This window comes from Mchenga conophoros, linkage group LG22, assembly GCF_057382185.1.
Source record: "Mchenga conophoros isolate Kocher_MC1m ecotype Shallow Benthic linkage group LG22, M_conophoros_male_GT1.1, whole genome shotgun sequence".
NCBI lineage: Eukaryota > Metazoa > Chordata > Actinopteri > Cichliformes > Cichlidae > Mchenga > Mchenga conophoros.
The window spans coordinates 27654451-27678764 of NC_140546.1; the positions used below are offsets into that span (position 1 = coordinate 27654451).

The window sequence follows — 24314 nt, forward strand, 5'->3', positions numbered from 1 at the left end:
TAGAGCTATTTATTTATTTATTTATTTATTTATTTGCCCATGAGTAAGTTAGCTACTAATGTTGGTTGAAGCTAAAAGAAGCAGCCAACGGAAAAAATAATAGGGCTGTTTTAACGGCAGCGTCTTCCAGCTGCGAGCAAATGAACCCTCCTCAGTGTGCGCCCAAATGTAGCGATTCAAACCCAACAATGGTGGGGAGGGAAACACGTGTTGACAGGCTGTTCCAGTGTTTATCCGTCTTACACACTTGACCAAACAGCAAATACAAAATTAAGTAAGTTAGTAAGTAAGTTAAAGTTAAAGTAAGTTGAAAGTTAAAATGTCTCTTAAGCACAAAAATGGTCCAGAGGTCCAGTTCTGGTGAATCCTAACAGACAGCTAGCAGCTCCAGCTGCCTGTGTCACTATCCACCTGTCAGTCAAAGAGGCCACGCACCCAAATAATATTACCCCAAAATAATGGGGTAATGTTTACACATCGCAGTTTTTTGACTTCAGAGAGGTGCTTGCTCTGTCCTTTCTGCTTCTCAAAGGTGCTGCCTGGGTCATGGACTGCTGCTTTGGTATGATGAGATGTGATTTCAGATTTTAGAAGATGAATCCAAGACTGGTTATGAAAGGTGAAAGAGCTACAGAAAGTTGTGTGGGTGTTATTTTTTAATTTCATTTAATTTTTTTTATAACAAATTAGGTTTTTTGAGACGTTTGCAACAAAAAGGTTGCGCAAAGCCTTTCTGAGGAAAATGAACTTTGAAGAGTTTATTGAATCTGTCTTTATTTCTATTCCTGCCCAAATCTGTCCCATGAAAGGACACATGTGGGTCTGCTAAGAAGAGGAGGACGTTACCAGCTCTGGGCTGTCCCTAACATCTGCATGCTTAAATCAGTCACCACAGGTCAGATTTCGCACATGAGCAGCAGGATTTGAGACATGACAGGTGCTGTAGTCTTGGACTTTGGCTCCAAACTTCAATTTAATTTTAGTCTTAATTTAGGCATCTCAGTTTTTTCTTAGATTTAAGGTAATTCTGGTTGACTATATATCATAAGATTATAGCAGACTATATCTAAATCTGATTCAGTGACTAAAATCTAAAGTTTGAGGAGTTGTTTTTAGCAGTGAGAGTTGCTCCACATGGTTTACAAATTGATATAATATTTGAAATTTGTCCATATGTCTGCTCTTCTCTTCCTCTCAAGAATTGAGATTTTCATCAAATGACTGCACCTAACCTTACTGTACAAGGAGATTCTTTTTCTGATTGGATTGCATTCAAACTCGTCCCGCCTTTCTACGCAACTTAATTAGCTCTGATTGGATCTTCCATCTCTAGAATCACCCCACAGGGTGCGCAGGAGGTGTGGACTAAGTTTGTGAATGCGATACCTTGAGAATTAAATCTCGGATGAGTTCACATCTCAGTGACCTCAACCTAAAGGTCAAGGGTCAGAGGTCAAGTTTTCTGAAAATCTTGTGAATGTGATAACTCGAGAATTGGGATGGGAATTGATAAGAATTTATCGATTCAGATTCCATTATCGATTCTTTTATCAATCATCTTATCTCATCTTATCTCATTGGCTCCATTTTGAGAGTCACCACCAGCAATAAAGAAATTAGGCTCATGCAAATTAATAGCATGCTGTCGATCAAATATTTGTGCATGTTTGTTGAGGTTTTTCCCCTCTTTGATATGAGCAGTGTTGTTACTTAAAAAGGCCATTATTACTCATATTACACAGAACACCTTTCTTAAAACTAATGCAGTATGTTACTTAATTCAATTCAATTCAATTCAATTTTATTTATATAGCGCCAAATCACAACATAAGTCGCCTCAAGGCGCTTCATAGATACAGAGAAAAACCCAACAATCATATGACCCCCTATGAGCAAGCACTTTGGCGACAGTGGGAAGGAAAAACTCCCTTTTAACAGGAAGAAACCTCCGGCAGAACCAGACTCAGGGAGGGGCGGGGCCATCTGCTGCGACCGGTTGGGGTGAGAGAAGGAAGACAGGATAAAAGACATGCTGTGGAAGAGAGACAGAGGTTAATAACAGATATTATTCAATGCAGAGAGGTCTATTAACACATAGTGAGTGAGAAAGGTGACTGGAAAGGAAAAACTCAATGCATCATGGGTAGGGATGGGTATCGTTTAGGTTTTATCCGATACCGGTGCCAAATCGGTACTTTTGAAACGGTGCCGGTGCTCAAACCGGTGCTTAAAGAATGGAGAACACAAAATTGGTCCAAAAACCTCTCATGTTCAGCTGTTTTTTGTAAAAATATAACAATGTTAGCCTTTTCTGCAGCTATGGGGCATATATGGTATCACTCTTGGCTGGAAGCAGTGCTTAAACAATGGAAAAAACACAAACTTTGTCCAAAAACCTCTCATGTTTAACTGTTTTCTTTGGTCATTTTAGCCTTTTTAGCCAGGGTGAAGGGAGTATCTGCCATCAAACAAGAGGACAGCCGCATGTAGCTATGATGATGTTTGCTAGTTCACCTTACATGCATTAATGTAATAATGTGGTTAGCCTACTCAACGTAAATTAGCTACTCACGCAGAGAAGAACGGCTGCTGCCACCATCATCCGTCATCATTTCTGCTACACTGGCAGGGCTAGGGGCCAGGACTCTCCTCTTCGTGTTTTTGGGGGATGTTGCATAACAGGCAACCCACCCGCAGTAGATGTGCTCGGTGTGAGGTCTCGCAGCAAGCTATCAAATACGGCGCATTTCTGGGCTTTTAAAAAAAAACGCTATGCGTCGCCAGGTGTTTCATCGGATTTGAGGTGTTACCTCCTTTGACAGTATCACAGTATCAGCTTAAAGCACTTGTTGCAGGCTGCTGAGTTTGCATCTTTTGCTGTGAAGTACAGCCAGACTTCTGACCGCTTCGCCTTGGACATTTTTAATCTGTAGCTCTGCTCTAACAGAACTACGTACCTGGCCACGCCTACTATCCTCGGAAACGTAAAATGATTGGCTAGAATCTAAAGTGTATCACAGCTCAGGAAAAAAAAGCACCGAAATAAAGCACCGAAATGTGCGCTGCTTTTCGGTCTGGTTACTACCGTTTATGTCAGAACCGGTGCCATCATGGCACCGGACACCGGTACCCATCCCTAATCATGGGAATCCCCGGCAGCCTACGTCTATTGCAGCATAACTAAGAGAGGATTCAGGGTCACCTGGTCCAGCCCTAACTATATGCTTTAGCAAAAAGGAAAGTTTTAAGCCTAATCTTGAAAGTAGAGATAGTGTCTGTCTCCTGAATCCAAACTGGAAGCTGGTTCCACAGAAGAGGGGCCTGAAAACTGAAGGCTCTCCCTCCCATTCTACTTTTAAATACTCTAGGAACAACAAGTAGGCCTGCAGAGCGAGAGCGAAGTGCTCTAATAGGGTGATATGGTACTACAAGGTCATTAAGATAAGATGGGGCCTGATTATTTAAGACCTTGTATGTGAGGAGCAGGATTTTGAATTCAATTCTGGATTTAACAGGAAGCCAATGAAGGGAAGCCAAAACAGCCAAAAATATGCTCTCTCTTTCTAGTCCCTGTCAGGACTCTTGCTGCAGCATTTTGGATTAGCTGAAGGCTTTTCAGTGAGTTTTTTGGACATCCTGATAATAATGAATTACAGTAGTCCAGCCTGGAAGTAATAAATGCATGAACTAGTTTTTCAGCGTCACTCTGAGACAGGATATTTCTAATTTTACAGATGTTGCGCAAATGGAAGAACGCAGTCTTACATATTTGTTTAATATGTGCATTGAAGGACATGTCCTGGTCAAAAATGACTCCAAGGTTCCTCACAGCGTTACTGGTGGCCAAGGTAATGCCATCCAGAGTAAGAATCTGGTTAGATACCATAATTCTAAGATTTTCAGGGCCGAGTACAATAACCTCAGTTTTATCTGAATTAAGAAGCAGAAAGTTAGCGGCCATCCAGGTCTTTATGTCTTTAAGACATTCCTGCAGTTTAACTAATTGGTGTGTGTTATCTGGCTTCATGGACAGATAGAGCTGGGTGTCATCTGCATAGCAGTGAAAATGTATGCTATGTCTTCTAATGATACTGCCTAAGGGAAGCATGTATAATGTAAACAGAATTGGTCCTAGCACTGAACCCTGTGGAACTCCATAATTAACCTCAGTGTGTGAAGAGGACTCTCCATTTACATGCACAAATTGGAGTCTATTAGATAGATATGATACAAACCACTGCAGTGCAGTACCTGTAATACCTACAGCATGTTCTAATCGCTCTAATAGGATATTATGGTCTACAGTATCGAACGCTAATTACTCCCAGGAGAAAGTAATTTGTTATACTGCTCGTTACATTACTTTCATATTACTCTGTAAAATAGCTGAAACACTCATAATCACAATTTAACAATATAAACTTGAGAGGCTACAATCTCACACCGAACCAGCACAAAAACATGAAATGTGAACAGGTAGAAAGGGAGGCTGCAGCTCATCTTTTTTTTTTTTTTTTACATGTTGAAGTTAAGGGTCTGGCTGCTGGGGTTGGCATTCACCCTGGGTTGTTGGCGGGCTTAGCATTAGCATGCTGTCTGGGCAGATGCTTACAAAGAACCAATGTTATGTTAGCAGCATAATGCGGTTGTTTCTGTCATGCATGCAGAGATCCACTTTACCATTTATTCCATCCTTTAGTGCAAAAAAAAATAAATGTGACTACGTCATTATTTTCCCTCTCTGACACCTTAACTGAAATCAGCTGATTGTAGTGTGAGTGCAAGAACAGATACGTAGGATCGATAGGCAGGCAAACTAACAGTTCCAAAGAATTGGACTACTGGGAACCAGTTTCCTACAAGAACCAGTTCTTGATTCCCAACCCTCGAGAAGGACTCTTCTGGAGTATCAAACTTACAGCACAGGTGTGTGTACTATGAGACTGAGGGGTAGCACTGGTGGTTGCCATTACATTTATTTTTTTTCATCAGAAAAATGGTCATTGATGAAAAGTATTGGTCATGGAAATTGAGAAGTCTTGTTGATGAGCTGGAATGGGGCTTTTGTTATCCAGGCTTCCACGCAGGTCACACCATGAAGCACACATGGTGTGTGTAATAAAGATTTACCATCAAGCGTTGGCAGCTGTCTCTGATCCTTTCCTTTATGGAATAACATTGCTGCTTCTTTGTCTTCAGTTGTGTACATGTGCTGCTCCTGGGACATCTTCAGGACGTTGATGGTCCAATTCTGGAAGGAAGGGGTGGAGCTGGAGGACTATGTCTTCTTTTTCATTGATCTTTTTGCTGAGGGTCTGGACGGGAGCGCTCCCATCAGGCCCTGGTTCAGAGGAGACCAGGAGGACTATGCGGCTCGCAATGCTTTCAGGGTGAGACAAGATGCTCTTTCATTGTTAAATTTTAAAGGATGCTCACTGATGTAAAGTGATCCGGTCAATTGATTAGCTTGTTATTGATTTCGTCAGAGTGTGAAAGTGCTGACGTATCTGCAGCCCCAGAATCCCGAATATCTTCAGTTTGTTAAAACTCTGAAAAAAGACGCAAAGGCGATGTTCAACTTCACCATCAGAGACTCTATGGTACAAATAACAATCCTTATTGATTAACTGAATCTGATATTTCAAATTTTTATCCAAATATGTGAGAGACTGATATTCATCTATAACAATCACATGCTTTGTCCCCTCAGTACAACCTGATTGCCGGAGGGTTCTACGACGGGGTGATACTGTACGCTCATGCTCTGAACGAGACCCTGAATTTGCAAGGACCAGGACTGGGACCAATACTGGGACCAGTCCAGAGGCCCAGAGGAGATGAGGTGACCCGGAGGATGTGGAACAGGACAATCAAAGGTGAGCACAGATATTTGTCAGCGGGTGACTAATCAGAGCACAGCACTGGGCTGAAAATCGCATGTGCACTACAAGTAACTGAGTAAAGTAGCACAGGTGTAGACTTCTCTAACTAACTGGAAAACCACACGTGGCTCTCTGATTGGCTGCCTGTGTGTGATGCTGTTGGACTCAGAGTAGAGGTCATGGACACCCAGTACTGGGTCCCAGTAAAATCTCATTTTGGAGTTTTAATTAGGATTCATTTAGACTGAAGATTGGACATGAATAGGAATCCAATCAATCCTGTATGAAAAAGCCGAAGAAACATAGGAACACATCAGATCAAATGCAAGTGAAAAGAAACACCGACACTAAAGCTTTGGGTTTTAGATTTGCCTTTATTGGATAGTGGCAGTGGAGATAGGCAGGAAAGTGGGGAGACACAGAGAGGATTGGACTCAAACCTGGTCGGCTGCTCTCCTTGCTATATGGTCACCTGCTCACCCACTGGCTAAACGCAACTGCACAACTTTCACACACCTCATCACCCTGTCAATGCCTTATGAGCTGTGGTTGGTGGATGCATGTTGCTAATGTCGACAATGACAACAGAAGTTGATTCAGGTCACTGAAGTCCAGCCTGAGGCTCCAGTGGTAGTTCAAGTTAAAACACTGCTGTCACAATGCGAGAGACAGGTTGCACCTGGACAGATAACCGGTCCGTCACAGGGCTGACACACAGAGACATTCACACCTGCAGTTGATCTAGAATCACCTCTTGTTCTAACAAGCTGTATGGTATTCATTGATCTAAAGTCTAAAGTTTGTAAAAGTTTTTAGTTAAAAAGTGTTCACTGGCAGTTCATAATACACACAGATAACACAGTTATCATGCTCCAGATGTAACTTGGTGCTCGCAGATTTAGGTATAGAGAAAGCGGGGCCTTTGAGTGCACAGGTCAGGGACAGGGTCTCTTCAGTGTCATCCTGAACCATAATATGACATTAATCATAAGCTGGAAAATGAACAGCTTTCCAGCTTATGATTAATCTAAGAATTTGCAGGGGGTAAAGCATGTTAATGTCCTGTTGTTCTTTTGTGCGCAAAAACAATAAAAAAAAAAAAGATTTTCATATTATTCTCTAACATCTGAAAGATCTTAGTTGAGAGCTCATTTTAAGAAATGCAGCATTTTGATGGGGGTATTATTGACATCATGCAGGACAGGCGGCGAGGACACTAAAGATTTTGTGAATGCAATGACTCGAGAACAAAGTGACAAAATAATTTTGAAATTGGTACCATAGGTGCATCTATTAAAAATCTCAGAGGAGGTCAAATTCTGGTCACCTGAAGGCCAAAGATCAACTTTCCTGAAGATTTTAGGATTTTTAAACTGATACCACAGATGCACCTACTGGGAGGAAGCCACCAGTGTTTTTAACAGTCTGCAATGTCTTTCTTATTTTTGTATATTTTGCTCTTGATTGTATATATTTCGCCTATTCGCTGTTCATTCCTGCTGTCTTCGATTTATATTTTATTCCGGCATAGTTGATTTGAAGCACTTACAATTTCGTTGTACCATGTACAGTGACAATAAAGGGCTTTTCTATTCTATTCTATTCTATTCTATTCTATTCTATTCTATTCAAACAGAAGAACAGACTGGGCAAAAGATAGCAGGGCAGACAGGAAGGAGAGGAGAAGATTACAAACATGATTGGGGGGGGGGGGGTCCAGGTGTAGAAAACGAATGTCCACCACAGGATATAACAGCCGGACTCAGCTGGAGATGAGCGCTAATCCGATCTGTGTGTGTATATTTGTGTGTATAAGAGAGAGTGTAGTTGGTCATGTATAATAAAGTTTCATAATGCATAAGAAATGAGGACGAAAGGCTTCACAGACCTGGCCAACCTGTTCATCTGCAGTCAGTGTTGTGAAGGTTACTTTTAAAATGTATCCCACTACAGATTACAGAATACATGCCCCAAAATGTATTTTGTAACGTATTCCGTTACGTTACTCAATGAGAGTAACGTATTCTGAATACTTTGGATTACTTCATATATTATCATGCTTTTTTACAACTACATGAATGTACTATTGCTGTGTGATTTATTACTATTACTGAAGGTTACTCGCCATACGAATACAACTAGATTTTTAAGTCTTAATATAAAATGAGTAATAGTAGGGTGGACATTAGGTGAGGCTGCACTTTTTGCAGCGATCTCGTATAGAAAACTATTCCGTACGTATATAAAACAGGTCCGCGGCTCCGAACCGTAGTAAAGGGGCCTCTGGCTAATACGTCGGGCTCCGTGTCGGGCTCGTAGCTGAAAACTAGCTTTACTTTGTTGTCTGGGTCGACTGCTAGCGAGAGACAGAGAGAGGCATTGAAAGGCTGCTCCAACGGAACTTGCTGTTTCAGAGAAAACACGAACACAGTGTACAGTCGAGTCTTAATAGCTTACTTACAACTGGGCTCGTCAGGGACTCTTTTTGGCTGCAGTGGTTATTATTATATTTACATGCTTCCAGCTCCCGTTTCTGCTCGGTGACAGCTCGTACTTTTCCTTTTTCTCCCTCCCTCGCGCTCACAGAAACATAACGGGTATGGCAGTCCATTCTCCCTGCAGCCCAGACTACACTGCTCATGAGAGGCTACATTCTTTAGGGCGATGCCTGTAACACTCTCTTATTGCCTACATATTAAATCATTTTTTAAAATATTTCCTCACGTCATTATGAGACGCTAGATTGAGACACAGACATTAGAGCCTCTGTGTTTTGTTTGGGTTTCCACCGGCGTGGAATTACCAAAAATAGAGAGGGGACAGCCTAACATATGAAACAGGAAAGTACCGCAGTGTAATCCATTTATTTCAGCAAAGTAACTATTCTGAATACCACCTTTTTAAATGGTAACTGCAATGGAATACAGTTACTCATATTTTGTATTTTAAATACGTAACGGCGGTACATGTATTCCGTTACTCCCCAACACTGTCTGCAGCTGTGAGTCAGATGTGAAGCACAGTGTGAGCCTGCTGACTGGTGCAGACAACGCTACACATGAATCTCTCAGGGTGACTTTTTTAAGCAAGCAAACATGGTGGCAGGAAAAATCTCCTCCTGGTTTATCATTCATTTACAGCACACACCGAACATGACATTGATTTTTTTTTTAAATTACATAAAAACAATAAAACTGCTTAAAGGAACAGAACACAGCAGATTAGCACTTCATCAGCTAACATGGTTAGATCCTATTTTAATATACAGTGTGAACACACTGATCTCCAGTGTTCTCTTTCCATGTCACTGGTACACTCTGACCCACAACCACACACACACACGTTGGTCCATGTGCAGCGTAAACTCTCCAGAGGGGACTGGGTTACCATCCTGTGCTGCCGATTGGTGTGGATCAGGGAAGGACGTCCATCGATGGTCCAGTCAGTTTAGGATCAAGCTTTCATGTCCCATAATGACTCGGCTGTCAGAGCGTCTGTTGGAGGGAGTGGAATTAAATGTTTTTCTATGCATTTCCTAATTGCCATGAAGAACCAGTTAGGTCAGTCCTGAAAACTAGTCTAAACTGGGATAAATTACAACTGCATTCTCAAACTGGAACAGCTCGAGCCTGGTTTCCTCGCAGTGCTATTTCTGTTGTAGTATTTTTGTAACCCTGTTTCCAAAAGACTTGGCCGACTGCTAAAAACAATGTAATCATTTACACTCTGTCAGGTCTCAAATTTAATTGAAACAAGTCCAAAGACTTATCATGTTGAATTTCAATGAAAGACAGAAAGTTTTAAAATTCCCTTTTAACAGGCATAAACCAGAAGACAGGACAAGACATGCTGTGGAAGACAGCCAGAGACTGATTAATAACTAATGATTAAATGCAGAGAGGTGTATAAAAACACAGTGAGTGAAAAAGGTGACTGACGTAGAAACACAGAGGAAGGCACCAGCTGCATAACTAATGGGTCCCGTGATCCAATCATAACAATATGCTTTATCAAAAAGAAAAGACAATAAAAACCCCTTGCTTTACTCTGCAACAGTCTGTCTCTTCAGAGAGGTAAAGATGAGGTGATACAGCTCAGAGGAAAACGAGCTAAACTTCGGCCATGTGCTGTTTTCTGTTACAAGTCAAAGTCTCTCTATTTTACGGAGCCCCTCTGATGACATGGTCCAAAAAATAAATAAATTGTGGCCACAAAATACTATTTCGAGGGCACGAAATAGGTATAACGTGTGCAAGAAATGCTCATTTGTGGGCACGAAACACTTGACCGATAACCGTGATCCTTCCCAGGCCCTTGCAGTTGGTTGACAATAAAATCTATCCCGGCATCCAGGTCGTACTTACGTCTGTAAAGCAGCTGGGCTCATAATATCCCGTTTAAATGTCTCTCCGTAATAATGGTTCCTTGCATTGCCAGGCTTTTCAAAATGCATTTGTAGCTCATTCCCAGCCTAAAAAAACCTCAATCATACTGTCTCTGTCCATGGTGTATAGGTTTAGCCTACTCTTATGCTTATGTCTCTACGCAGCTGTCCAGGAATTGTATCAATATGATGTGCGCACGTTATCTATTTTGTTGCCACAAATGCGTAATTCATTGCCACGTTATACCCAATTCGTGCCCACAAATTAGCATTTCGTGCGCACGTTATACCTATTTCGTGCCCTCGAAATAGTATTTCGTGGCCACAATTAAGTATTTCGTGGGCACGTTATACTATTTCGACGGCACGAATTAGTATTTTGTGGCCACAATTTATTTATTTTTTGGACCACGTCATCAGAGGGGCTCCGTACTATTTGTCTCCCTTGGGAGATATTTTTTTCAGTTACACCACACAGACCCCTCCACACAATCACAAAAATGATACATATATACATAGAATAATAAAAACATTAAAAAGATTGTTCAGAGTAAGTAAATAAATAAATCAAAATAAAAACACTTATCCCCCCCCCCCCCAAAAACAAACAAACAAACAAACAAACAAACAAAAAAACCAATGGAATCCAACACATGCATCTGTAACCACAATAAAACATTTTTAAGGAACTAAGCAGCCAAATCTGTGCAGTGTTTTATTTTTCTGGGCCTGTTAATCTCGTGCTTTGTGTGGACTATAAATAATGTGTAAGGATCACCATCTACTTTATTAATATTTGGAATGAGCATTTTTTGGAAACAGGGCTGTACCTTAGAAACAGATATGTCCTTATATTTATCACGTATATGTCAACCAGCACTAATATAATCAAAACCAGAGTCAGACTCAGGAGCGGGACGCCCAGGTCCCACTGTGATTTCGGTGTGTGTTTCTTCAGTGTGTATGCGAGTGTGTTGATGGTGCTGATAAACAGGCTGCTCTGTGTGCTCTTTATTAGATTGAACAGCTTTTATCCACAACATACACCGAAACACCGTCAGCGGCCATCAATCAGTGGGCATTTGCGTCAGAGGTGTGTGAGATGGTGGATGGGGGTACAGGAGAAGGGGAGGGGAAATGAGGGGGTGGTAGTAAACAATCCTAATAGATGAAAGGAGGACAACAGTAGAAATGAATATAAACCTTTAACAAAAAGCAAACCTTCACCAAGCCTATGTAGTATTTGCCATTAAAGAATAATATTGTATTCTCTATATATTCTATTAATTTTATTTCTCTTGAAACACACGTTAAGAGGTTTGTAGTGCAGTAAAAACAAAGTGCTAAGTGCAGTCTTTTGATACTTGCCTGGCTGAAATTCATTTTAATTTAACTGACATCATTTTGACTACAGATATAATTTTATTATTTTTTATTTATGCGCATACAAGTGGTAAATGGCCTGTATTTGTATAGCGCTTTTGCTAGTCCCACCTAGGGACCCCAAAGCGCTTTACACACCCAGTCATCCACCCATTCACACACTGGTGGAGGCAAGCTACAGTTGTAGCCACAGCTGCCCTGCGGCAGACTGACAGAGGCGAGGCTGCCATATCGCGTCATCGGCCCTTCTGGCCAACACCAGTAGGCAGTAGGTGAAGTGTCTGTGGGGTGGAAGGGTTCTCTCTCGGTATAGAGTGAAGAATTCAGTCATTAAGGAGGGACTACAGGTGCTGATCCTCCACATTGAAAGGAGCCAGCTGAGGCAGGCATCTCCAGGACAAGGTGTTATAGGCAGAAATGTCCTGCCATAAGGATAGCATACCAGCATAGAACTGGGACACGCTGGAGAGATTACACCTAGGCTGGCCTGAGAAAGGCTCAATGTTTCCCAGGAAGAAGGGGTGGTGATGAAGAGGTCTGGGCTTCCCTGCTGCCCTAACGTAAAGGCTAAACTCAAGGTGCAATGTACAAAAGGGGCGACCGTGGCTCAGGGGTTTGGGAAGCGCATCTGTAACCGGAAGGTCGCCGGTTCAATCCCTGGGCTCTCTGTTCTGGTCGTTGTGTCCTTGGGCAAGACACTTTACCCTACTCCGTCCACCAGTGTGTGTGAGTGAATAGTGGCATTGTAAAGCGCTTTGGGTGCCTTGAAAAGCGCTATATAAATCCAATCCATTATTATTAAAAGTATCAGTTTCTGGAAAACAAATTTGAGATCAAAAACCTCTTTTCAACTTGATATTTTTTACTAAACGTTTGGATGAATTTTATTAAATGATAAAATGTACTATATAGGGGCGATCATGGCTCAAAGAGTTGGGCGTTCGCCTTGTAATCGGAAGGTTGCCGGTTCGAGCCCCAGCTCGGACAGTCTCAGTCGTTGACTCCTTGGGCAAGAAAGCTAATTTCTGCCGTTTTGATCCGTGATCTCATTCTAATGATAATGTTAAGAAAACATCAGGCCGAGATTAACGGAGTTTTGGTGTTTCTCACCAACAAATTTCCATCTGGTGGCAGATGGTTGCATAACATTAAGATACAACAATTTACTGGCATTAAGCATCAAAGAAAATGTAAACAATTAGATTAAACGACTAGTATGTCTGGTACCGACTAGTAACAGGAACAACTATTAGTTGACTAGTTGCGCACAACCCTAATAGTTATCAGTTATCGTTAACCATCACTTTTCAAAGAGCACTGAAACATCTAGGAATAGTAAGAACTACCCGAGGACTACATGAGGACTTTTCATGGACTACAGCTCACCATGATCCCAGACATCCTTACCAACAAACTGGACCACCTCAATATCCCCCTGTCCTTCTTTTGCGCTGGTGCTCAGAAAATACCTTGAGCTGAATATCCCAAAGAAGTCATAATGGACTCCAGGAGGCTCAGACAGGTCTACTCCCCTCCCATTATAAATGAAGAACGGGTGGAATCTTTCTCCACCTTCAGGTTTCTGGGCACCCACATCTCCGTCAATTTCACCTGGACTCACAACACCAACACCCTGGTAAAGAAGGCCTAACAGCAACTGCACTTCATCTGTGTCCTGAGGAAGAAAAAGCTGGACCAGAAACTGCTGCTAGCCTAGCATGCCTCACTGGAGAGCGTGCTCGCCTGATGCCTGGGTGTTTGGTATGCTTGGGCCACTACTGAGAACAGTAAGGTTAAGATAAGAGAGATAAGATAGAACTTTATTAATCCCTCGGGTGGGTTCCTCTGGGAAATTCGACTTCCAAAAAGCACAGCAACGACCGAAGGTAATGAACACCGCTCAAAAAAATCATTGGCTGCCTTCTGCCACCCCTGGAGGTCATTGCCAGATCCTCCTGTCTCAGAAAAACCAGGGCCATGATGACTTGCCTTGCATCCCACCCACCACATGTTTGACCTGCTGCCCTATGGTTGGTGCTTCAGGTCAATCAGGTCCCACACCTCCAGACTTAAAAACAGCATATTCCCCTGGGCTGTTCGGACTGTCAACAAACACTATCCCCCACATCACACCCCTGCCCACTCACCTCACCAATCGGAGCCTTCATCTGAGTAACCATCACCACTCAGACCACTCGCACGTGGACTCTTTTCAGACCGAGTAATTTGCATCCTTGCACTGCCTTTTGCAATTTCTTCTGTAATGTGTGCCTTTTGTGTATACCCCTCATGATTGTATGTATTTAAGCTGTTTGCTATTTATTCCTGCTGTCTACTATTCATATTTTACTCCAGCATGGTTGATGTGGAGCACCCACAATTTCATTGTACATTTTCAATGACAACAAAGGGCTATTCTATCCTGCCTGCTGTGTCCCTTGCATCTTGTTAAGTCCTCTTTGCTGCATGAGATAGCCCCTTTTAGTTACTTCCTGTTTTATTTTGTTAGTCTCTTGTCTCATGTGTTGTATTTAGTTGGATTTTCTGTTTGGAGTTTCCATTGTGCAGTTTATGTTCTAAGGCTTTTTGTTAATTGTGAACCAAGAAAACATTAAATTAACCTTCATCATGTTTGCAGACAGAAAGACATAAAAGCACTCAAAGGTGCTCACGATTACATCTCAGTGAGTTTATTCACATTTCTTTAAATTTCAGAGCATTTCACCATAACGCGCCCACTAAAGGACAGTTTCAGGTAACTGAGCTTTGCCAAAATGCAGCGAGTATGAGGGAATTCTGATGGACATTTGCTGTGTCTCAGTTACTCATTAAATGAGGCTGTGCTGGAGTCTAGCTTCACTGTGTTTAACTTTGTTGTGCTTCACTAGAAGCATTGTTGTTTCTAGCTAATCAGAAAATATTCAGTTATTACAAAACTGTTGAGTAAAAGAAAAAAAAAGTTGACAATGACATTTTATTTACAATAATCTCTTCTCTCTGCTTGGTGGTATTACAAACAGGGTGGAGAACCACAGGGCTTTAAATGAGGAACCATTTCAGCTTAAAAACCCTCATTTGTCCCTCCATGTCCATACAGAACAGTGGGGTGGGGCAGGCTGCAGTAATCATGACCATACCACTGTAAAACCAGAAAATCTGACAGCTTTTATTTGATAAAGGTTGGTCGGTCGGCTGATTCTTTGAGGTCCCTCCCCCCTCGAGCTTGTATATTGCTGTTGTTTGCTGTGACACAGTGTCTCCATTCCTGATAATGGTCAGGAAGAAAACAAGCTCCTGTTTCACTGATTCCTTAAATTGAAGGTGAACCCGAGTTTAAATCCTGCAGGCTGTTGAGCTGTATGCAGTTTAATTGGCTCAGAGACTTCACTAGCCACAAGCTGCTTCACTAGCCACGAGCCCGAGGAGGCCATGCTTCAATGTGCAGATTGATTTCCACACAATTGTGTGCATTTATACATATTACTACAGGCATAATAAAAAGCGACAGATGTTTGACTGACTGAGGAGCCAAAATCAGTGTGGAGAATTATTCCTGTAAACAAGCCGCTCTGTCAGTGATCATTCCACCTTTTTTTTTTTATTGTTGTTGGTGTTTGTCAAGGGATCTGAGAAGACTGCAGAGTGGTCGCAGTATTTTTCCATGTTGGAGCAGAAATGTGAGAATTACATCACCAACCCGTCAGGCTTCAGTTCACATTTGTGTTTGTCTAAGCTAGATCTTTGACCTTTTGGGTATGCGAGATAAAGACTTCCATCATTCAGGGTGCCAATAAAATATGTCAAATAAATAAATTTGATTGTGAAAGTAAACATTTCTCAGAACATGGTAAAAAAAGATTAACGTGACCTCACGTCAGTTCAAACTGTGCCCGAGCTGAGTGAAAATATTTCCCCATCGCTGCAAAGCAAACACTCAGAAATAACAGAGAAAAGAGTTAGTGTTCTCCAAGATCACAAACAGATAACATCTGCTCTGTGGCGTCTCTGCAGGCGTGATGGGCCCTGTGGAGATGGACGAGTTCGGGGACAGAGAGATGGACTTCGCTGTGTGGGACATGACCGATGTTGAGTCTGGAGAATTCCAGGTAAGACTATTGATGTCATCATTGTCATGTAACACCTTAGAGGTACGATAAAGGCTGCAGAGCTACCGTAAAACCGACTGGAGTAAAGTTCAGTGTGTCAGGGGAGACCCCGACGAGCGAACCAAGCTCTTGCAATGGTTGTATAAGGATCGAATGGCCCGTAGTAACGGGCCAGACACCCTATACTCCCCCAACAGCTCCCACAGGACACCCCGAGGAACACGGTCGAATGCCTTCTCCAAGTCCACAAAACACATGTAGACTGGTTGGGCAAACTCCCATGCACCCTCAAGTATCCTTGAGAGGATAAAGAGCTGGTCCAGTGTTCCGCGACCAGGACGAAAACCGCATTGTTCCTCCTGTATCCGAGGTTCGACTAGCGGACTCTCTTTTCCAGCACCCTGGCGTAGACTTTCCCAGGGAGGCTGAGGAGTGTGATCCCCCTGTAGTTGGAACACACCCTCCGGTCCCCCTTCTTAAAGATGGGGACCACCACCCCGGTCTGCCAGTCCAGGGGTACTGCCCCTGATCTCCACGCAACATTGTAGAGGCGTGTCAACCAGGACAGCCCTACAAAAAATAAAATAAAAATAAAAGTGCCAATAATCCCCAGTGCGTGTTCTCTTCGTGTGTCAGTTCCCAGCTCCCTCTTCGGTGTCTATGTACACTTGTGCCCAGCACCCTCCACCCATTTCCTCAATCCACCTGGAAACAAGAGACACTGCTGTAAGTATATTCCAAACAACTGGCCAACAGAAACACTTTCACCTCACTAGCAGGAGAACTGATTGTACAACGATCCTGTGCTGACTGTCGCCCAGTTAGTAGTACTCACTTGACGAGGCTGATCAGCAGCAGGTGAGTGTAATTACTCCAGATGTCACTGGCTCCAAGGCAGGAAAACTCTCCAAGCCTGGTGTAGCAGCACCAGAGAATTAAACTTAGAACATCCTTTAACCCCAAACCAGAGTTCAAATTCTAAACCCTGCGTCCCCAACCCAGGGCCCTGACACACCAATAAACCCTATTCCAGGGGTGGCCAACTCCAGGCCTCGAGAGCCAGTGTCCTGCAGGTTTTAGATATCACTCTGGGTCATCACAACTGAATCAAATGATTAGTTCATTACCAGGCCTCTGGAGAACTTCAAGAAATGTTGAGGAGGTAATTTAGCCATTTAAATCAGCTGCGATGGATCAAGGACACATCTGAAACCTGCAAGACACCAGCCCTCGAGGCCTGGAGTTGGCCACTCCTGCCCTATTCGATACTGTTAGGGAGTAAGTGAGATTGCAGGCTTTGAACAAAGTGAAGAAACCAGTTGTGGTGTGTGTATGTTCCCAGGTGGTGTGCGTGTATAACAGCAGCATAAAGCAGCTCATCCTGCAAAATGGTCTAAACTTCCACTGGCCCAAAGGTTCTCCGCCACCAGACATCCCCAAGTGTGGCTTCAAGAACAACAACCCAGCATGTCTCACAAGTACGAACGCACAACTACAGACTACAGACCAAACTGCACAAAGGATGTCACGAGAACCAATGCATGGACTGGTTCTTATATAGTGCATTTGTATATAGTGCTTATAGTGAAGTTTGATATGTTCAAAAGGGTCTTTGCAATGGCTAACGTTATACATCCTTAAGGTAACTTAATGGAACTAACTTTAAAGTAACACTAACAGTATACTCAGTCATTTCAGCCTCTGTGCTGTCAAAAAATATAGTTAACACTTTAAAGAAACAGCTTGCTGCCAGGATGCCATTGATTTATTAAAGTAGTTTATCTTTAAGTACATGGGATGATAATTTTTTTTCCTATTGATAATCATATAATTTTAATGATTCGTACCTACATTTCTGGTATTGTGACATTGCTAAATTGCAGATCACAGGCTACGTCACAAAAACGTCACATTTTGAAGCCTAAACATCAGCATTTTTTTCTGCATAATCCATCATATACAATTGAATCAAATGAAAAAGTCTCTTTTTGAAACTTGTTTTTATTAGTATTTATCTTTTGCTTGATGCAATGTGCATAAAGTTTAAAATGAAATTGTCATGAGACACTCTCACAAACAAAATCACTGTTTAGTAATGCAGCATGCTTATGGGAAAGAAGTAAGAGTAATCTAATTACTTTTTTGCAATAGTAATCCCTTACTTTACTTGTTACTTTAAAAAAGTATGCCTTACTGCCCATCATTGCTTATAACACATGTTAAGCCCCATGGACTGAAAACCGCTTCACCCAGAGCAAAAGAGCTCAAACTGGTCCTCACTCCTGCAAACAGTAATGGATTTTCTTCCTGTCTCATCTTTTAGGTACAGTTGCTATGCATCAGATGGTTGCAATGGTGATCTGCTTTGTCTTTGTCATCATCGTTACTGTCACCATCTTCATCTACAGGTGAGCCAAACATGTTTGTATCTCTGTACTGAGTATGAAAACTGGACGTATGACCCCATTGCGACCCCGGCAGATCTCAGTTTAAATCATTACACTCATGCTGCACATCAGGCCCAGAAAGAAAGGAAGGCTCGAAGGAGAAATCCTCATCTGACTTCAACAAAGAAAACCCTGATTTGATTTTGAGTCATTGAAAGTGAAAATGAACAAAGCATAAAACTGACAAGAAGCTCACTCATGCACTCAAATTCAAAAACTGACTCCATACAGGCAGGTGAGACTCTACTGTTACGGAGGTTTGTTATCATCAGTTCATAAGCTGAAGTCATTCCCTTGCTCTGGTCTGGCTGCTTTTCCACTTATAGAGCATAATCCTAACTGGAACAAACGCTAGTGTAAAGCCAAGCATCTCTGACTGAGATCCTCAAAGCACACTCAAAGCACTTTCTACTACAAATTTCATCCGCCCAATCGCAGACATTCATCCAATGCTTTTATCCATACCTAATACTTTCACACACGCCAGTGCTCCAGTGGTTCTAACACCAGAGCCACAGCCGCCCCACCAGATCTCTGTGTAACTCATTCAGCCTGTTTATCCTTTCCATCAGCTTTCTCTCCATTTTCCTTCCCCTCAAATTTCAACACACACACTCGCACATATGCACATATACACACTCTCTTCCTGTCTGCTGAACAGGAAGCTGAAGCTGGAGAGCGAGCTTGCAGCTCAGCTGTGGAGAGTTTCCTGGGATGACGTCCAGATGAGCAACCTGGATAAAGTCCTGAGGAGAGCGTGCAGCAGGCTCACCATGTCTCTGGTAACACAGCTGTTATTATACTATAAATAAATCATCCGTACTCACTGGAAACATATTATACCTAATACAGTGCCTGTCTTTACTTCCTGAAATTTTCCAGTTTCAGTTTATAGTCTGAAATGTGTTTGCATTTGTAAACAATGACTAACAGATGGAACAGGAAGCCTTCAACTGGATTTCTATTTTTCCCTTTCTGGAATTCCCGGCTACACCGGAAGCTCTCTGGGCCTGGATCAGCTGACTGACTGATTTGTTCACATTGAATTAAATCATTTTCCTAAATTCTTCATTGTATAGTAGAGTTGTGCAAAAAAAAGATAATTGAAGTCTCCTTCAAACCATAAACCTGGTTTTCTTTTCTTTATATAATATATATTATGTTATATATTATATAATTATTCACTGTGATGCTGATTACTCTATTAATTAGTAACTACTGGGCTGGACCACCCATGCAAAACATGAGGAAAAAAGTTTCCTCCGTATGGTAGTGCTGCATGTTATCCAGGACCTACACTCTTCATTGAAAAAAAGCCGAGTGTCTCGATTGTTTGTGCTTGTGTCTGCAGAAAGGATCCAACTATGGTTCTCTGATGACCATGGAGGGAAACTTTCAGATCTACACTAAAACCGGATACTACAAGGTCTGACAGACGCTGACAGTCCCATCACATGTTCCTCTAACAAGATGGTGTCAAGTGGTAATCTGGTTCACTGTGTCTCCTGCAGGGAAACTTGGCAGCTATCAAATACATCAACAAGAAACGCATCGAACTGACCCGGAAGGTTCTGTTTGAACTGAAGCATGTAAGAACTATCTGCCCACTAACCTACCAGCTAACACTGTACCTGACTGACCTAGCTTATAGGTCTTCTTGCAGGATGTTGAGCTTTTGTATTTGTAGCAAATGAAATAATAGCCTAGCGACTTGCTATAGACTGAAAACCTTACCTACCTGCATGCATATATATATATATATGTGTGTGTGTGTGTGTGTGTGTGTGTGTGTATACACCTATCCGATCTAACCTCCTAAATGATCTCAACCTACCAATCTACCCATTTTGTTTGTAGAGCATGATAGGATTTAAAGTAGCAGCCTCTGTGTTTTTGTAGATGCGAGATGTCCAAAATGAACACCTGACCCGCTTCATTGGCGCCTGTATTGACCCGCCGAACATGTGCATCATCACAGAGTACTGTCCAAGAGGCAGCCTTCAGGTACGTCACACCCAGCTAATGTTTTGCTAGAAATCTGTGCATTATTTTTCATCGACACTTTCAGCTTGCATGTCAAAACCCTGGTCCAGTTTTACTTTATACAGATTAGAAATATTGCAAAAAGTCAGAACAATATTTCCAAATAATATAACTGCACACCTTGTCCACATCCTCAGTTTACTTTGGTTAGATCGCGACAGCTCTTTGGATGCAAACTCTGACATCAAACATGGAGATGGCTGCTGTGTGGAGCTCGTGTTAATACGGGAGCAGTTGAAAGCTGGTTAGGCATTAAGATACCTAAATGATGCAGTGGTTTCTACAGTCAGGAGGTAGCACTGCAGCCATCCTCTGCTCGTTCATTCCTTACATTTTTTCATATGAGATGTTTTTTGTGTTTCAGATGTTCTCTCTCCTCTCAGCTACAGTTATCTGTCAGCACTGTAGCATAGCAACCTCCCAGCACAGTAACCTAGCAACATGCAAAGGTTGATGTGGGCCGTGTGGGGGTTTGGGTTGTTGTCAGATGACCGCTGGATGTCAGGGCTGTCATCCTAACACAGAGCAACTCAGGCGGTTTGAGTTATTTTGAGTTTGTGCTCTGAGATGAGGATGATGCTTTTAGTGTGGGGAGGAAGAATGAATATCAAATATCAGCTGAAGCTGCTGCTTACAGATAGTCACAAGCAAAGACACCATTACTCTGCTGAGTGATTCAGTATTCAGTACACAATTTTAACCATGCACAGAAATGTCCTCGCAGAGCAGAAGTGTCCTCAGTGTCTGTCACTGAGGACCAGTGTTGGTCAAGTTACTTGAAAAGAGTAATCAGTAACTAATTACTGATTACTTCCCCAAAAAAGTAATCCAGTTACTTTACTGATTACTTATTTTCAAAAGTAATTAATTACTTAGTTACTTAGTTACTTTTTAAAAACACGATTTACAACCTGAATAGGTGATAAAGTGATAGATCTTTCAGCCCAATTCTACTTTTTCTGCATAATCCATCATACAAAATGTAATCAAATGGAAAAGTTTCTTTTTAAAACTTGTTTTATTAGTTTTAATCTTTTAACTTTATGCATCAAGCAAAAATTTAATTATATGCAACATTCTCTGACTGGAAGAAATTTGTTTAATATTTAAACCTATTTTCTGCACATTCCAGCACATAAAATAATTTTTTTGTGTGTGTTTACACTCACTCTTTCAAATAGATGCAAGTAAAGCAGAGCAGAAAATAAATAAAGTCAAAGACTCAGCAGTCCTGTTGCTCTATTTTCACCTGTAAAGCAGGAGTAGGGTAGGCGGAGGTTTACCCTGGTGCAGGTGTGCCGTGGTCAGTTGAAGAATCCGCGAGTTTCTCTGTGAGTTTCCCATTACGTCGTTGCGCACTCGGTGCTTGCTCGGAAGTTTAGGGATTTTTTCGCTGTAAAAAGAAGTTTTCTTCCCACGCACAACGGACGCTAATGTGTTTGTCACTTTTTATGGAATCAAACTCAAAGTAAGGTCAGTGCTTCCACACTTTAAATGCTGCACGCTCACATTCTCTCCCGCACTCGATATATTGTCCGTTGTTGATCTGCGCACAGCTGTTGTCACGAACGTCGCACTCGCTTACGTCGCTGTCATGAGACATTCTCGAAAAAAATCACGGTTTTAGTAACGCAGCGTTACTACGGGAATGTAACGGTAATCTCATTACCGTTTTTGCAATAGTAAACCCTTACTTTACTCGTTACTTGAAAAAAGTAATCGGATTACAGTAACGCGTTACTGCCCATCTCTGCTGAGGACCTCACTTGGACTGAATGGCCAACATGCGTGTGTGTCTGTCCCTCAGGACCTGATGGAGAGTGACAGCATCACACTGGACTGGATGTTCAGATACTCTCTCATTAATGACATTGTCAAGGTAAAAACTTGTCTCTTTGGCTTGGGGGGTGGGGTTACAGAAAACACATGTAAATGAAAAAGTATGAACGAGGTCTCTGACATCAATGTTGGACTCATGTTTCGATTCTAGAGAGCTTCAGACTTTTCACCTGAATCAGCTGTCTGTCTGTTTGCCTCCAGGGAATGGCATTTCTCCACAACAGCGTCATCATCTCCCATGGTAACCTTAAATCGTCCAACTGTGTGGTGGACAGCCGCTTTGTCCTGAAAATCACTGACTATGGCCTGCAGAGTCTTAGGACCAGAAACTGCCCCGAGGACACACATGCTTACTATGCACGTATGTATTGAAGCTGACGCTCTACATTAAAGACTGTCTATGAGGATGTTGTTTTCACTGATATCAGTTATTGATCACTTGGCAGGGAAGCTGTGGACAGCTCCAGAGCTGGTGAGGATAGATTGTCCTCCGAACTGTGGGACACAAAAGGGGGATGTGTACAGTTTTGGAGTGATCCTGCAGGAAGTGGCTCTGCTCAGAGGAGTTTTCTACCTCGACTCACACTCTCTCTCCCCTAAAGGTGAATGTGTGTTTCTCAGGGTTAAATTAATTCAGTTCAACCTTATTTATACAGCAGTCACCTCAAGGTGCTTTATATTGTAAGATAAAGACCCTACAATAATAGGTCAATAGATTAATGTGTGTCTGACCTGAGTCGCTGCTGTAGGACAAATAAACGAGACTTGACATTCACACCAATTGTCCGCATGCTGAGCTTCTAATATATAAGGGAGAAGGTGATAGACAAAGCTCCATTTTTAGATGCTTGGCAGCTTTCTTTTGTAGCGATGTCACAGCACCAAAAACCGTTTTACAGCATCTTCCACTTTAATTTGAGGCATGAATCGAGCAGCAACCTCATAATAGCATCAGCTTCAGGCACCACAGCCAGTTTCTTTACTCACATGGATATTTCTGCTCGAGTTCAACTACAATCCTAATGGAGTTATCATCTCTAAATTGGTGCCATCGGCAATGACCTCTCTCAAGTCCCAAACCAATTAGCAGTTTTTTCACTGTAAGAACAACTGAAGGACAGAAGAGTTGTGTTATTTCACTTCAACGTGTGGAAACAAAAATTAAAGTTTTTGTCTGGAGTCAGGTGGTCATAATCATTTTAACTGCTATATTCCCTCCTGTTGCTGCTAATGAAATACACTTCTGATCCCCCCCCCGTTTTTCAGCTTCACCTGAGCTCTGTTCTGACAGCTGAACTTCTAAAAACATCAGTTTCTTACTTGTGCTCACTTTTGGAGTGGCTGTAGAGCAGGTCATCTGCTAACTGGAACATTGGTGATTTGATCCCTAACTGCTTGATCTGCGTGACAACTTGCCCTTGAGCAAGATACAACCCCCCGAGTTGCTCTGTGATGTTTTTATCGGAGTGTGAATGTTTGAAAGCAGGTGGGAATAGGGTATATTGTATAAAGTGCTTTGCATACTCAAGTATAAGAACCAGTCTAATTAGCAGACAGACCATTTCTTTGTTTTGATACTTCAGCACTTCCAGGTGAACACTGCTTGTGCACTCAGGCCTACCTATCTCACAATGGTAAATTATCACTCCAAAATGTCCTGGATCCACATTAGGATTGACTCCAAAAGTTCATCCTGTTTCATGGAAATCCATCCAGGACTTTCTGAGCACCCTGAACCAGCCTCGTGAGGATGAAAGAGATCTGAGCCTGTGTTTGGAGCTTCTGTAGATTTGTTTATCAGCTGATTTCTTTCAGACTTACTTCAATGACATGAGGTTTGTGTATGGTGATGGATGGATGTCCCCCTCACATTTGACAGCCACAGCTGTCAAATGTAATAATTTTACATCTTCAAGTTCAAAGATAATCGACCATTGTGGGGGTAGAGTTCACGTAGCTACTCTGCACTCTGTTGGCACATGGTATTGAAGAAGATAACAGTGGAGGAATTATATCCTTAAACTTAGTTACAACCCTTTTAGAAAGACATCTGCTGTAATTAAATGTATTCCCAATAATACATCCAATAATGTATTAATGCTGTGTAATCCATTATTGTAAATGTATATGTTAAGAAATGATCAGACAAAGGAGGATTCACAGGATTGAGTCTTCTAGAATTAGAGCATCAGCGTTTTTAAGTGTTTGTGTTTCTACTTACCTCTTACTG

The 24314-nt window shown here is 42.0% G+C and overlaps 1 protein-coding gene across 1 annotated transcript in view; it reads left to right on the plus strand.

Moving 5' to 3' along the window:
* The window catches only part of npr1a (natriuretic peptide receptor 1a), a 33399-nt gene that overhangs the window by 6426 nt on the left and 2659 nt on the right, over window positions 1-24314 (plus strand). Inside the window, exons 3-15 of the mRNA XM_085261310.1 lie at window positions 5200-5390; window positions 5487-5600; window positions 5711-5876; window positions 15661-15755; window positions 17098-17233; window positions 18079-18163; window positions 18864-18984; window positions 19554-19628; window positions 19714-19791; window positions 20102-20206; window positions 22053-22124; window positions 22286-22445; window positions 22531-22686. Of these exons, the coding sequence (XP_085117436.1) occupies window positions 5200-5390; window positions 5487-5600; window positions 5711-5876; window positions 15661-15755; window positions 17098-17233; window positions 18079-18163; window positions 18864-18984; window positions 19554-19628; window positions 19714-19791; window positions 20102-20206; window positions 22053-22124; window positions 22286-22445; window positions 22531-22686 (1554 nt within the window). The remainder of the gene's footprint in view (window positions 1-5199; window positions 5391-5486; window positions 5601-5710; window positions 5877-15660; window positions 15756-17097; window positions 17234-18078; window positions 18164-18863; window positions 18985-19553; window positions 19629-19713; window positions 19792-20101; window positions 20207-22052; window positions 22125-22285; window positions 22446-22530; window positions 22687-24314) is intronic.